Genomic DNA, 16294 nt, shown 5'->3' on the forward strand with positions numbered 1-16294 from the left:
ATAGTTAGTAATAGTATACCACCATCAGTTGGCTGAACCATTGATATACATGCAAAGCTGGGTGGATCCACGCTTTACTTGTTCTTTTAACATCAGAATGTCACAGCAGAACTATGTAATGGTTGTGTGGAAAAATCTCAGTGGATCAGTACTTTCTGAAATATTGAGACCAGCCTGTCAATAACTATCCCACATTCAAAGTCACTTCTTACCCATTCTGATGCTCTTTTTAAACTTCAGAAGGCCTTCTTTCCCATGTCCGCATGCTTAAACGAACTGAGTTAATGTCATGTGATTAGCTAACTATGCATCAGCGTTAAATAGCAGTTGAATAGATGAATGTAGTAAAGTGGCTGGTGAGTGTAAATTCAGACTAAAAAGCACATTCATGCTCCGAAGTCGAAAGAACAATTTCCGAACTGTTGAAATGAGACCATTAAACTCAGGTAATATTAAACATCATCACACACCTCTACAGGATCACATCTGTACTGTATGTCGCTGCTGTTGCTGCCCCCTGCTTTTCTGCCACTGTGTGTGGTGCCTCCCCCAAGAGGACCAGGGTGGTACTGCGGCTCTGCAGCTGCAGCAGGGGGCTCGCCACAAAGGAAGTCCTCTTGGGATGAGCGAGAGCGAGACGTCTCTGTGGAAGACAGCCGAGTGGTCCGACCTCCTTCCAAGTAGGCGCTCATCTGATAGAGAAAAGGGAAGGGAGACAATGTGGCAGACATCAAATGATCGCCTTGTTTCATTCAACCATATGACACACTTCAAAGAAAGGATTTCATCAGCATGCCTGCCTGATTGAGTAAGTGTGTGATATGGTAGGTGAGAGACAAGAAGACAAAGCAGAGGGGTGTTTGAGTGACTCTATTATTATCTTAAAACTTAGCAGCCTGTGTTTTGTAACTTCAATTACATGGACAAGGTGCTGTTGGTGTTTCCTTTCTTTTACCCGATGATTAAAAAAAACATAGCCCAGGACAGAGATGCATGATGTACAGCAACCCATTTCAACTTCAAATATAGCAACATTTATGTTTAATATAGCCTCAGCACTATCTGTACTTATTGCTTTATTGGCAATAATTCCAACTGTTACAGTGGACTAGGAAGCACAAGGCCTCAATTTAGCCTCCGAGTACAATATCTACCTTGTGAGAGATGCAATACAGTTTACAGTGTGTGTGTGTGTGTGTGTGTGTGTGTGTGTGTGTGTGCGTGTTTGAGAGAGAGTGACTCACTGATGGAGGCCGTGGGTAGGTGTCATATGGAGGTGGGGGACTGTCCTGTTTGGGGCTGGAGGCAGCGTCATCCTCATGTTCACTTTCACTCCAGTAATCTACAGGAAACCCACCCACATACTGTCAGATCCATCCGTACACATACATCTAGTGTATTTGTAGTATCATGCACATTTTACATATTAGCTTAGAGTGTTGTTTCTTAATGGGAACCAATTACACTTTTCCTTATTTTCTGTCATTTATTAAACTGATGGATGCTCATATTAAACATGATTGAAGTGATGAATAATCAGTAGTCAGTGTACACCGTAAAAAAAAGAAAATCCTAAAAAAACAGTAATATTCCAGCAGCTGGGGGCAAAAATAATACCAGAAAATAACAGAAAATAACTTTCTCATGAAAATAAGGTTATTTTCAGTAATGACAATACAGTTTGTTGCCCTAATTTTACATGGGATTTTGCCTTTTTCAAGTGCTTTTAAACATTAAATTAGGAACACTTTAATGTGATTAAACAATGAAATTACCTATAAACAAGGTCAATGAATGCGGCAATATGAATAATAATACTTAAATGTACAGAAATATACAGTTAACAGTTGGTTTAAATAATAATGGATTGCATTTATTTTGAGACCCTCAAAGCGCGTTACAATTCCACTTTATAATCCCCCCTCTGGCCATCACCAGTAGGTGGTAGGTGAAGTGTCTTGCCCAAGGACACAACGACCGAGAGTGTCCGAGCCGGGGCTCGAACCAGCAACCTTCTGATTACAAGGTGAACTGCCAACTATTGAGCCACAATCGCCCTAAATGACAATAATAATTATTATTATTGATGTAAAAAAAGTTTATAAGAATCATTTTATATATTTTTCCATAGCATTACATTTGAATTTAACAGTTCAATCTTTTAAATAATGGACAAATATTTGTGAAATTATGGTCCATTTGTGAAAGTATTTTAACAATCTAAATATGCATATGTACAGACAAATATATTTAAAAAAACAAAATTATGTTTTATTACATTTACAGTGATTTTACGTTAATTTACATTTGGAATGTAAAATCACAGTCTATTTATGTAAATTTAATGATATTCTAGAAGAACAGTACAAAACTGTAAAATACACAGTAAAATACTTCTATATTACTTTTTTTTTTTTTACAATGTATGTAGATATTAGAAAAAGTTCAGCCCTGTTTGAGATTTTGTTGTTGGCTTTTGTCCTTCTCTTGGCTCTATATGATGACACTATAGTTATTTCTAACATGGCCACATCAGGTACATTGCTCTGGCTCTGAGCAAATTAGCGCAATCAACCTGCTGTTCAAACCTTCTGTTTGCTAGTGGAAGCCTCTTAGTGATTCTGTTGGGTTTTTACTTTGCAAAGTAATGTGGTTAAAATGACTATTGATGGGAACTGGTGCTATATGAATCAAATTCTTTTGAATCAAATCAAAAGGGAGGGCAGCCTCATGGTAGAAGAGCTAGGATAATCTGAAGAGCTGCATAAAATAAAGTAAATGGATAAATATAGTATTTATTATTTATTATTTATTTGTACTAAGTATTCCACCATTTTCTTTCCATTTATCCACCTGTCTATTGATTTACCTTCCATTCAGCCATCGGAATACCATGAGAGATAGAAAACATGCCCCAAGTACATCTATCAGGTTAACATCTTATCAGGCATTTTGTGCCACAGTTCCCAGATGGAGTTGGAGGTTGAATTCTTGTTTGTCCCACATAGCAAAATTGGTATGGCTCGGATCTGGCCAACACAATGTGCTTACACATAACCCACATACCGCAAAGAATGACGGTGGCCCAGATCTGGTTTGCCAGAGGTGGCCCACACATAGGCCAGCACAAGGCCAGCTGCAGACACACTGGTGGTCCTGTGCTGGCCCAGAACAGTTTCAGCTCTGGCAACAGATGTCAGCCTAATGTGTACGTTAATCAAACCACAACATGTGCCGGAACATAATAGTGCAAAAATAACATGACAAAATTCCATTCAGACAGTGAATGGACTGATTCTTACGTAGCACTTTTCTACTCTCCTGGATTACTCAAAGTGCTTTATACAACATGCCACATTCACCCAATCTCTCTAAACTGAGTGCTTCCTAACTACATTCATACATATTCACAGGCTTGACATACAGACTGGAGGAGCCAGGAATCAAACTACTAACCCTCTGATCAGAAGGTGACCTGCTCTACCCCTGGAGCTACAACCACCCGGCAGTAAACATGACTAAACCCTCATTAGGTTTTGGATGAAGTGTACTCTCACAAACCTGTCAAACCTGCATTTGAAACATTGGCTACCATAGCGGTATAGTATTGCAACATGGCATTTGGGTCCTCTAACTAAAATAGGAAAATGGGAACATAAATAGTGCCATCATTGCCAGACCTGGCCCACATCTGGTTGACATACACCCTGCCATGACACCAGTCAGTCAGAAGTGCCAGCTTGACACCAGATCCGGGACAGACCTGTCTGCTATGTGGGGTGATTTTAGTTTTGTTTCCTGTTCTGGGTTTATTTTATGTTTTTACTCACTTTTCATTTTCAAATATTGCCTAGTATTTTCAGTCATTCACTTTTGGTTACATGTTGCTACTGTTTGACTTTATAGACTAATGTTTCCCTCTATCTTGACCTTGTATGCTTTCTCTTGTGTCAAGTTTACTCTTGTTTCATGTGCTTTAGTTATGGTTGCAGTTCACTTCTAGTTTTACTTGTCTACTTGTCTCTTGTGTCACACTTTTAATTTGACTGTTATTGTCTAGATTAGTTTCAGCTCTATATATTCCCTATTCCCATTCCTATTCCCTGATTACCTTTTGTGTGTATAAATAGCCCTGTCTCTCCTTTGTTCTTTTGTTCTGTTTACTGTTCCTGATCTCCTGGGACTAAGTTTTAAATCTGGATTACAACTATTAAAATTTTGGCTTTTTATTGAAACTCTGAATGAGGATCTTGCATTTTGGTCCTCACTCCACAAGTAGAATGGATGTTTTGCTTTGAGTATTTAATACACAAAAAACCTTTGATATAGCAACAATAATTCATTTGCTACGAGTCAGCAACCAACTGACATGTAAATCTTGAAAAAAAAAAAAAAACAGAGAGAGGGGGGGGAAAAAAGAAGAAAAAACTGTGATGTTTATTCATAGCTAAGTTTTTTAAACAGACACGAGGGCCAAAAAGCTCATTGGTTATTCTACCCATGAACAGTTTTCTTTTTTTTAAAAAAATATTAGAACTGAACACACAAAAAAATCTTTAATCTAAGCTTTTCAAAAGTCTCAGAGTATTCTGCAGCCTCTGGCTAACCATGTTCCAGACATTTCTTTTTTTTTAGAATTTATTTAATGCTTCAGATTTTATGTGGAACATAGTAAAGGATCAAAAACTGTTCAGACTAAACAGTTAAAACCAAATTATTAACAACTAATATGTCTTAAAATATTTGGTAATAAAAACAAACATCCTTTTTAATCATTAAAAAAACCCACTTTTTTCTTTTCGTATAAATGGTATGAATGATGGCATTTTATTCCCCTGGCTTTTGTGGCTTTGTTTTCAACATTTTTAGACCCAACTAGCTTCACCTCATTACCATCCAAAACCTTGGGGGTATTGAGTTGATTATCTTTGCTTATGTCCAAAGTTATAGTTCAAATACTTTTACCCAGATTATAATGTCATTTACCTGGTTTGCTCACTATTAACATTTAGCTAAATTCAAACTAACCTTGTAAATTATTCTTTTCTTCCCAGGACCTTAAAAAAACCCGGAAAACATGTACATTACTTCACATTTCGTCAGTGGAGTGAAGAATGTGGACCGCTTTTAAGTGAATGGTTCCTCTGCGCTTGTTAGTTTTTGAGAACTGAAGGAGAATATATTTCCAGAAATAGCTAATTGCATCACATTACCAAGCGGATGAAAAATAACTGTTTGGTTTCTGAGTGCCTGGGGGTGTAATGAAACAGTCATGTGTGGTACGGGGTCATTAGTTGCCCATTAACAAATTTTTCTCCCAGTAAGCCCCTAGGAGATTTATCTGGCTATTCTGGGAATATAACAATAAGTTCAATAGGTATAGAAGTATTATTGTGTTGTTGGCTTAAGATGACATCCTACAGCAGCCATCGTTTGAAGAACCCTTCACCATGTCGCTGAATGAGCCCCTCACCCTGCTCCTGGCGTATCCTCTCTCGCTCTGCATAGCCTACAGCGGCCATGTTGAGGCGACTCAGCCACCTAACAGAAGGGGGAACTAATTAGATTATCTCATAATGTACGCAAACAAATAATTAAACATTAAAATAACAATTTCGCTTGGGGTCCCAAAGTCTCACAGTGTACATAAATAATCACTTGGGAAAAAATGATTACTTCTTTTTATTTTAATTTTTTGTTTTTTTAAAAGTTTGAAACGATATTGAGCTGCTCTGATCTACAGCATGATAACTACATCATATAAGTAAATAGGTATATCAAACATGGTTTAAATGTTATGTAAGACATGGATGAACAAATATATACATATTTTGTTTAAAAAAAGTCAGTAACAGACAAAAACAGGTACATAGGTATAATATATTATCCTTAGTATGTTGTGACTCATAAAAAAATTGGCCACCTATAAAAAAATGGCCTCTGTGAAAATGTCTTAAAATTTTTGATACTAAAAACAAATTCCCTTTTTAAACATTAAATAAAACACTTTTTTCCCCCTTTTTACTTGAAGGGTCTTTTGTGGTGTTTAGCCACCCAGCTGGAAGTCTGCCCTACTCTATAACCTTCACCCTGCACACACTCCTTTACCTGTTCATGTCATCCACTCCATCTGCTGCAAAGTAGAAACTCTTGACCTTGGGGTGGCAAGCTTTGAAAGCACTAGAGGGATAGAGGGTGTTATTTTTGCAGGCACACATTCATACATTCAAGAGCATGTGATCTGCACGTAACATACACATATATATGCAAGAGACCTGCGTTTGTTAAGCACTTACTACTTCTTGCGGCATTCACTGGCTCGATCGATCTTAAATTCTGGAAGACTGACAAAACCTTCGGCTTTTTCATCCTGAACAAAGAGCGAGGAGAAAGAAATGTTTAAAAAAAAAGACAGACAGCAAGCCAAAAAAAAAGAAAAAAAAAGAAAAAGAGGATGGCTAAAAAAACTGTTGATTTCATGTGTTCACTCTCTGTTTTTCCAAATGCACATTATTTTTTCTAAGTCTGACTGAACAGGAAGAGGTTGATGAATGTCAGATTAAATAAAGATAAGACTTTAAAACCTAACAGCTCTCTGGTCAGCCACTGACGGGGTTTGCACTGACAGTGTTAAGAAGCGAATTCTTGCCAGCTTTTTTTTCTGGTTTATTTAGCCATAAACCAGAGAACTAGAAGGGGGAAAAAGTGATGGTGGGATAAAAAAGAATGTTAAAAATAAATAAAGACGTTACGCTAATGTTGATACAAATTAATCAAATTATATAAATAAGTTTGACTTTACAGTCATGTGCAAAAAATGTAAGAGTTCTGTCAATTCCATGGTTTTACATATCGGGCAAAAAAAAGAGAAATTACTCTTAAAGTTATTTAAATCCAACCTCAGGCGTATACCACATTTTACTACATATACCACTATTTCATTATTTATTTAAGTCACAACACAGAAGTAGTGTGTAGAAAAACAAAGTACACCCCGTGATACAGTAGCTCATAAAACCACTTTTGACAGCAACAACTTGAAATAATGATTTTATGTATGACTTTTTCTGTCTCTCCCATTGTTTCTCTGACCCACTCTTCTTTACAACATTGCTTCAGTTTCAGTTTAGTTGAAGAATGCATTGTATTTGTTTATACACAGCTCTCTCTCAACCCTCCACCACCTCCATCTTGACAGCTGTCATAAGGTGTTTGTGCTTGTTAAGACCAAGCTCAAAAGCCAAAACAGAAATATGGAGACTGTCACCAGAGTTTTAAAAATGTACTTTATTTTTATCATTATATAATTTTAAATTGCAAAGAGAAAAGAGGTTGCAGAAGGGCCTAACACCTCACACATAACTTTAGTTGACATCTTCAAACATGGATATGAGGATCCCAAGTTGCTGCACAGAGCAAACAAAAGTAACATGTGACCAGCACATAGATGAGCACAACAGCCACAAATCAAAAGGATTACTCAGTAAGTAATTACTCAGACAATTACTACAACACAAACCAAAAGCATCAACCAACAATCCCAACCATGTGATCTGTTCTTGCCATCACACAAACAGTCACACACCAAGCGGCCCTATGCCACAACAAGTTACTTTGATCTAGAAAATTCAGTAAAGCAAGCGTACTAGTGACCAACCCCAAATGAAGTGCAATATCTACGCAATTTAAAGAAATGTTTTTGGCCGTCACCTGGCCAACAACACTCACAAGTGATCCAACAAAAGTAGCCAGCTTTTCCACAACACTAAAGGTCACAGCACAAAGCACTCACCTCATCATCTGGCATCCATAAACACTTATTTACTAGATGTAGATGTTTGAGGCAACTTTGAACGCAAACTCAAGAGCAGGCAGCAGATCAGAGATGCAGTCTACAAGAAAACTCTGAAGTCTGAATCCCCACCCAGGATAACCACCAAACTTAATAAACTAAACCACCAAACAGGTACTACAGTGGACAGGCAGCACAGCCACCCAGCTGAAACACATTTGCTAAGGAGAGTTTTCTCAATCACAGCTAACACCTTAATCATCACTCAAAACCTCTGATGTTTTGTCTCCACAAACATATCTAAAGTGTCCAAAATATCCCGGACAAGCCCCCATTTATGTTACAACCTTTCTCAAAAGGAGCAACATAAATATGGAGTCTGACACCACAGTATAAAAAATAATAGATTTTATTTTAAATGACATAATAAGTTCGCTAAAACAGGTGGTACCACAGAGACAAAACTGGTGCGCCCCTCGAAAGCCTGGCAGCTGTGCCAGGTTTTGGACCTCACCAGGTGTAGTCAATTAGCATTTCAACCCAGGTAAGACCTGAAGACTCGTGCACTGCCACTGCAAAGGGAGCAGGTGTTGCAAAGGGGCATAACAGGTTTGATATGTTGTGTTTGATTTTTATCAAACATAATGCTGTGCATTATGTGCAAATATCTCTACTTTGGTCTCATCTGTCCAAAAAACATTGTCCCAGAAGTTATTATTTCATATATAATTTTGGAAATCTAAGCTGTGCTACCATGTTCTTTGCAGAGAGAAGAAGCATTGTCCTGGAAAACCTTCCACACAAATCATACTCATTCAGTTCTTTTCTAATTGTACTGTCATGAACTTTAACAGTTAAGATGCTAACTGAGGCAAGGAGAGTTTGAAATGCTTTGTTTAAATGTTATTTTTTAATAAATTCTCTGAGCTTTGCATGTACTTTGGAGTTAATTTGCATGAACAATTTGTGTTATTCATGCAAATTAACATGTTAGGGACCAAGTATATTATGTCTTGATACATACATCTTTAAATTAAAAGAAAGTATAGTTGGGTTTTTTTTTCACAAAACTATATGCAAACGTCTCCCACTGTCTTTATCACACACTAGCAGGAGGGCAGCTTCAAACAAAGCACATCCACTTGTATGGTGTTGTAGTTCTAGGTCCCGACTGTGGTAATGCCTCCTTTGCTAAAGCATCACTTTTGTGTCAGTAAAAACCTCAACATGAGTTTTGAGACATACCTCTTCATTGATGTACCAGTACAGGCAGTTGTCTTTCAGAACAAACCAGTACTTCTTCCATTTTTGAGAAAAGTAACCCTTTGCATCTCTCTTTCTCCACAGCCAACCCTCGCAGTCTCCTCTGCCCAGCGCCTTGCAGGAAACACGCCTCCGACTCAGCGAGGCCAAACTTCGTCCTGGAACAACATGGAGGAAATGTGAAGGCAGCGGAATTCACGGACAGAAAATGATCTCAAAACTAGAAGAAAGCACAAACTCAAAGAAGGAAAATGTGTCATTCAAAGGGTAGCACTAATGCTGCTTGTAAGTTCTCACTTCAGTGTGAATAAAATCTTTCACAAAATGTCACATCCTAATGTAGCAATGATTCTTGGCAATGCCTCAGTCTCTGGACTTGACAGAATGCTGCTGCACTGCAGTAAGGTAAGAGGTGTTTAATAAAAACTGCCTTTTCCTTCTGGCATAAAAGCCCTGTAACATTTTTCTCAGCAGGCTCCTCATTAAAGATTACCGGGGAAACTTGGCTCTCAGTCGAGGCCACGGAGAAACTTGCATAGTACTGGATGAAAAGTCTTTTAACATGGTTACAATACTCCATTTACATCTGTGGCAGTGCAGGTCTAAAGGAAACAGGATTCTTACACAGTGCATGACATGAAAAACTACACTTCAACTACGCATTGTGAAAAGATTTTGAGTCTGGAGATAATTAATAAGCTTTAGAACACCCCCACCCCACTCGACACACACACACACACACAGACAGACAGACACACACACACCTTACATCCTCAAAATGCACAAAAGTGCTCTCGAATAATGATTATTCTTCATTTTCTGTGCAGCAGCTCCAGGCTATAAACTGATACCATCACCAATTTAGCTTTAAAAGAGAACTACTCGTTATAGAAAACGAAGATTTTTTTTTCTCTGATCCTCAACGAAAAGAGTTACTAATATTTCATTACACATTTGATAAGAGTACCACTTGGAGCAGTGGAACTGTGAATAAATCATTATTATCACACTCATTTTGAAACTTTGCTTTAATTGCGGTAAACAAACAAAGCCGTTGACCATACGTGCAGATGGAGCTAAAGCTTTCGCACAATGGCAGATGGTGAAACAAGCAAAAGGCCTCTGGAAAAAAACAAAAAACAATCCCTTTCAACATGTTAATCCTCGTTCGTGTGGTAGAAGAGAAAAAAAGGTTTGGTCAGATAGGGAAAAAAATACTGATGGCTGTGAGTAAAATTATCCAAAAAAAAAAGAAGAAAAAATCCTAATAAAGAATCAACTGAGTCATTTATGTAAATAAAACTAAAAAGGTAAGAACTGATGTTACAGTAATCATCCTGCAACGATAAATGTTAACGATGATATAGAGAAATGCTGGATTCGTGAATGTGTGCACACTGACTGAAAGCAAATTCGCCTGCAGTCCGGTCTGCAGCACGCTCATCAAAACATGCAAAATGGGAACAACGTGTTAAAATGCAAACACAGAGCTGTCTGCACAGACTGCATGAGTATGAAACGATTACAAGGTGAGAAAACTACCTCATAAGCAAATTATTAAAATTTTTTTACATCGATTTTTTTTAACTGTTTATTTCAACTGCTAAAACCATAAATCATGTTTTCTTTGGCTCAGCCCAAACTGTGAAATGCATGAAAAGCAATGAGGTTTTTCAATTATGCATTACCGTTAATAAATGATCACAAAAATGTGGAGAAATCGACTTTAATCTTGAGTATTACTGGAGCAATTTATCAGTTTATATAATAATGAATTTTTAAAGCCCACCATTCTTTAAAATCATTGATTATAGGAAAGCTCAGAAAACAGCTACAGTTCCCAACTTCTTAATTGTGGCCACTTGTTTATTTTAGCCTGAGTAACACAAAACAGAACGAAACAATGAGCAGTTTTTAAAACTGACGATATATTTCAGACTAAGTTACCACAAATATAAACATTCATTACATATTCACCATGTCTGTGTATTTACCACAGTGATGGAAAATGAAGGGGAACTCTTCATTTGGTTATAAGATCTACTTTCTTGTAGCTTCTTTGAGAGGTGAAAAGATGAAGAAGGGGCAAAAGTTCTTTCCATTTAGTTGTTGATGAAAGGTAAAAGATGTTTTCCTGATCAGATGAACATACAAACTGTCTGTGAGCCATTTAAGGACAACACAGCACTAGGACTTCAGTGGGTTAAATTTCATTCACTTTCATAAGAAGAAAAACAGCCTAGACAAAGGGGTTGGTTTGATCCATTGGCATTGTTTCTATAATAATGTTATATATGTACCTAAACTACTTGGGATACTAACCCTTACTACTGACAGCAGTTTTTTTTAGCTGTTGTTTGAAAGTAAAACTAGAGCTTGTTGATTCATATTGTACACTCTAGATAAAAGATGCCAGCAAAAAGTTAAATGAACCTCTAATGGCCAGCTGGTTATCTGTGTTCCCCCTTGATTTAAATCAATGTGTTTCACATTGAGCTTTCAAGCAGATCATTCACAAATTGGAGAGCTGTAAATGAAAGTTTTCCAAAAGTTCCCAAGGTCACAGAACAATTAAAACAAAGAGAGGAAATCACCCCAAATTACCCACTTAAACTCATCATTCAAAAAAAAAATTTTTTCTAGTTGGTCAGAGATTAGAAAACATGCAGTTCCGCTTGTGTTTCCAGTTTCTAGTTGTGTAAGTGATACTGTACTACACAGCTTTAGGTCTTCTGATATGACAAACTTTTCCACATTTGTCTCCAGATACATTGGATCCACTTAATATGCAAGAAGAGTTTGTTACAAACAAACAATGACTAAAACTAAATGTCCTGTCTTTTCTATATAATTGTCTTCCACATGGGATTTACTTGCCTTCAAAAATTGCTTTGGGAAGCATGAAAAACTGGAAATGTTAGATGTTCTCCTGCTAGCCAGTAAACCCTTCAGTCAGACCTCCAGTCCTGAGCATGATCATGGAGGAATTTGCCAATCTCTAAGCTGAAATATATGGGCAAGGGCAGCAGATGTGCATGAGCTGGTAATTATGGATGGTGTTTACACACATAAATATGAAATTAACTTAAAAATTCATCCATATGCTGACATCTAACACCAGAAAATTAAGAATCTACCACAAATCCTCTTATTGGGAGCAAATGCACCAGTAATTTTGCCCCACTCCTCCTCAGCTATGTGACTGCCTTCATTTTCATTATGACATTTTTATTTCAGTTACATGAGAGTTATAATTTCATATTTTTGAATTTTATTTGGAATTTTTGTTTTCCAGAGTGGGGTTTTTCTCATTTCAGTGTTAGGATTAAAGTGTTTAATTAGATTGAATTAGACATAAAAACTTTTCAGGGGTTCAGAACAGCTGTTACAATACAAGCACACCTTTTCTGATGATAGTTGACTCACATTAATGTAGTCTCAGTAAACATCTGTTCCAAAGCTTAGTTTATATAAAAAATGCCCTTCGCTTTTTAGATTTTTTAGTTTGGTCAAATTTGTCATCACAACCTTTCTTTAACTGAGTTTTCCCGAGTTAGTTTTGTGAGTGCAAAGTATCATTTCAGTTCAGATCAGTATCAAATAAAGTGTTACTATGACTGCTGGCTTTGTGAAGCAGCAGCTGCTCTCACATTCTTCCTGCTTCCATTAGTGGATGAGTGAAAAATCACAACTGGCAGCATCTGTTCACACCTAACAGGTGGCTTTCCTGCTTACCTTTATTCTTCTTCCTGTTCTTTGACTGCAGAGAGGAGGAGGAGGAGGACTGTTGGTATGTCTGAGAGAGGTTGGAAAGAAGAGGAAGAAGAGAGGGAGGGAGAGGCAGGCTGTCAGGATGAATCAGTGCCCTTTGTTTGCTGCAATGAATTCTGGGATATAAAAGATGACCGATCTTAGGGAGAGCAGGAGTGATGAGACGAGGAAAGGGGAGCTGAATCGTTCTCCCCGTTCTCTCATTATCTCTTCCTCACACACAGACACACATATGAGGGGATGGAAAAGTGAACCTCACGGAGGACATTAGCGACTTTCACACCTCTAAACATAGAACAGAAGGACAGGAGGGAGGTTCAGGTGACACAATAGGACGTCCAGGTGAGGGAGGACGTGTGTGTGTGTGTGTGTGTGTGTGTGTGTGTGTGTGTGTGTGTGTGTGTGTGTGTGTGTGTGTGTGTGAAGAAGCTCAGGGGAGCTGTGAGATTAAGCAGAGACTTCAGTAAGCAAAACATGAAGGACAAGCATCCAAAACAAGGGTATGTGAAGTCTGACAGTGAACCCTGACATGCCCACTTACTTGGTGTGTTTAAAATTTAGAGTGAATTATCTAGTTTGTGCTTTTAAAAGAGGACAGAGGTAAATCTATCAGGGGATTACTGTGATATATGAAGAAGTGATCATTCAAGTTGTGCAATTTTCTTAGTGGATAACAGTTACATCTTAAAGAATAACTGTTCATGATTCCATGTTTGTCTAAAGCAGAAGGAATAGAAAAAGTTAAGATTGATTTTGTTTTATAAAACAGTGGCAATGATATATGTGGAGTCTATGCTAATGTTTAGTCAGCATCATAGACAGTGCCAAAGGCCGACGTAGCTTCTGTGACTGAAAAGCGAAACATAAAAAGTGAAGCCGATGGGGAAATGCCTTCAGCCTGCTTTGTTTTTAATGAAAGCTGGGGGAACTAGATGTGATTGTAAAAAGACTTCCAGTCTCACAGGAGTCTATGGGAAAATGTACCACCGACTGGACCTCAAGTTCCACGTGACTCATTTCAGGAAATACTGAATAAAACATTAGGTCCATTTTTAAAATTTTGGCCATTCTAAGGTTTGCATTATACATTGCGGACACAGACGTGCACATCTGGAACCCTGACGGCCGAGCAGTCTTTCCTGTTATACTTCTTTGAAGTCCCCCACCTGGGTCGCATGCGTGGCTAGTGCATTGTAATGTAAAGTCTCTGTGGAAAAGTTCTTGCAGTCCACATGGAACCTCACGCTCAGTGTCTGATCACAAAATGAAAGTCACACGGGAAAAAGATCTATGAATGCGTAAAGTATAATCCCATCTTTAATGTCAGAAAGGAGAATAATCTGGGGCTAACAGCTTGTTATTGACAGCTCATTAGCCAATGAGCATGCAGTTGGATTAACAGTTAAATTCACACCTTTCTCACTGCAGAAAACCACAAAGGCTTCAGCAAAAACGCTCATCTCGACACCTCATAACAGAACTACACCAGTGGATGATGTCATAATAGATATGTCCATCATTTATAATGTCTAGGGTCAGTGCCTAGCTGACGAATAATTTGATAAGAGTAATGTGGGCCTTGAAATGACCTGAAAGAGTAAGCCAAACTAAATATAACATCTTGTGTTCAGATCTGACTGAGTAATGACACTGCGGAGAACTGAGTGTATTTGATGCCTCACGCAGCATCCTTGATCCAAAACAACAAACTCTGACCAGCACATTTCTCATGTGACCTCTCTCTACCGGTCAGATGGGGCAACAGACCAGCTCTGATGTCACGATATTACACATGTCAGAGCCTGGACCTCAGCCACTCACAGCCCAATACTCAGCAGGACAGATTACATGGGCCCGCCCACTCCCACTGACACGCCATCTGCCATCGCAGCGCCCATGCACACTGTAAACACATACTCGAGCACGGGCATGCAAACACTTTTAATTTTCAAAGAGATGCTGACAAGATGTATAAGGTCACCGCCGGCCAAAATGACTGCCTGGACCGGCAGGCTGAGACGGACAGGCAGGGCAGGCGGATGTCATGGAAGTGACAGGGGGTAATAACGAGTCAGCATTCGCTCACATCACACTTCACTGTGGCACTTTTTCATCATGGCTAAAAGCTATTTGCTTTCTCTCAAATCTCTGAGTCCTGACTGTTAGATTCGTATCACAACAGATCCGAGAAAGTCAGAGGAATTTCCTGATTGTCCAGAGTAGTTCAGATCCACAATATGAAGCTATATTTTGCACCTGGAGTTTAAATCAACAGCTTATTTAAACACAACAGTACTCTTTTTATGTCAATTTCAGTGAGATGTTTCACTTCAAAAGCTTGTTGGGGCACTTTTTCCCTCTACACTTCCTGGACATCATCCCTGTCAACGACATATTCCCTTTGTTATCCTTTATTTTAAAGACTTTATCTTACATGGTTACTTTGGATGTTTGCCTATTTTGTCAAAAGTTGAATGAGTAGATCAATGCCACTTTTATATCTGTATAGTTAATAAGTTATTATAACTAACTACCACCATGATTGTGAGTGGTAGTAAGGCTTCTGAAAAAAATTAAATAAATAAATACCATGACTTGATAGCGTGGCAAGAGTATAACTGTATATCAAAGATGGACATAGCTTCAACAACTGCCTGAATTGTGTTCTCATGGCCAACGGAGAGTTCACCTCATTGGGTCTCATTGTCTAGAGGTCCCTGTAGCTCTCTTGATTTATGACCTCAGTAATCACCTTCCTAATGAGTATAGGTCTAGGTATATTGCCTCAAACACTAGCTTGAAGTCTTAATTAATATAACATAGTACAATGGTACACTGTGATCCTATTAGAGTAAATTATATGCAAAAGCAGGGCATGATTTGGTGTGTCGCTAACATGACTTGTTTCTCAGTCAGATCCACCTCAAGAAACCACAATGAAGCATTCAAACAAGTCCAAGCCAACAGGTAAGATTAATGTGGCTAGGCGGCACCTTAGATATTGAGTTTTTGCAGTCATATGACCACTAACCATGTGACAATAACTTTGTTTTGATCATCTGTCCACCACCAGTTGCGAGCGAAAAATGTGTATTACCTGACAGGCTGGTGAGCCATTGCTGTAGTTTGATGGTAATCACTAGCAATCGACTCCAAAAGCCCCAGTCACACAGGCTTACAGACCCGTCAAGAGACCCCCTGGCAACCACTGGTTGCTAGGGAACAATATGTAATATGTTGTACAAAGCAAGTTTCTGATGCAATAAAATCTCTGTGACTGATTACACCAAGCGGCGCAAGCAGCTTCCAGCAACTATTTGCCAACCAGTCAGGGAATGAATATTTTTCAAGGTTGTATCACATCTAATGTGGGGGACAACTCTTGAGCAATGTGAGCATGACATGATGAACCTGAAGTATATGTTTAATAATTAGCCTAACAACCATAAAAGTAGTTTGTCAGTGAGT

The 16294-nt window shown here is 38.3% G+C and overlaps 1 protein-coding gene across 4 annotated transcripts in view; it reads right to left on the minus strand.

The window, feature by feature from the left end:
• cnksr2a (connector enhancer of kinase suppressor of Ras 2a) overlaps positions 1-16294 on the minus strand; it is a 121392-nt gene that overhangs the window by 34833 nt on the left and 70265 nt on the right. For 3 of the 4 annotated variants that reach the window (XM_082546441.1, XM_082546443.1, XM_082546440.1), the window contains exons 14-20: positions 12791-12851; positions 9038-9213; positions 6297-6370; positions 6109-6180; positions 5474-5541; positions 1245-1342; positions 471-692 (exon numbers count right to left, since the gene is read on the minus strand). In XM_082546441.1, the coding sequence (XP_082402567.1) occupies positions 471-692; positions 1245-1342; positions 5474-5541; positions 6109-6180; positions 6297-6370; positions 9038-9213; positions 12791-12851 (771 nt within the window). The remainder of the gene's footprint in view (positions 1-470; positions 693-1244; positions 1343-5473; positions 5542-6108; positions 6181-6296; positions 6371-9037; positions 9214-12790; positions 12852-16294) is intronic. The other variant, XM_082546442.1, reaches the window with a different exon arrangement.

The sequence above is a fragment of the Aulonocara stuartgranti genome, assembly GCF_965226115.1.
Source record: "Aulonocara stuartgranti genome assembly, chromosome: 9".
Taxonomy (NCBI): Eukaryota; Metazoa; Chordata; class Actinopteri; order Cichliformes; family Cichlidae; genus Aulonocara; species Aulonocara stuartgranti.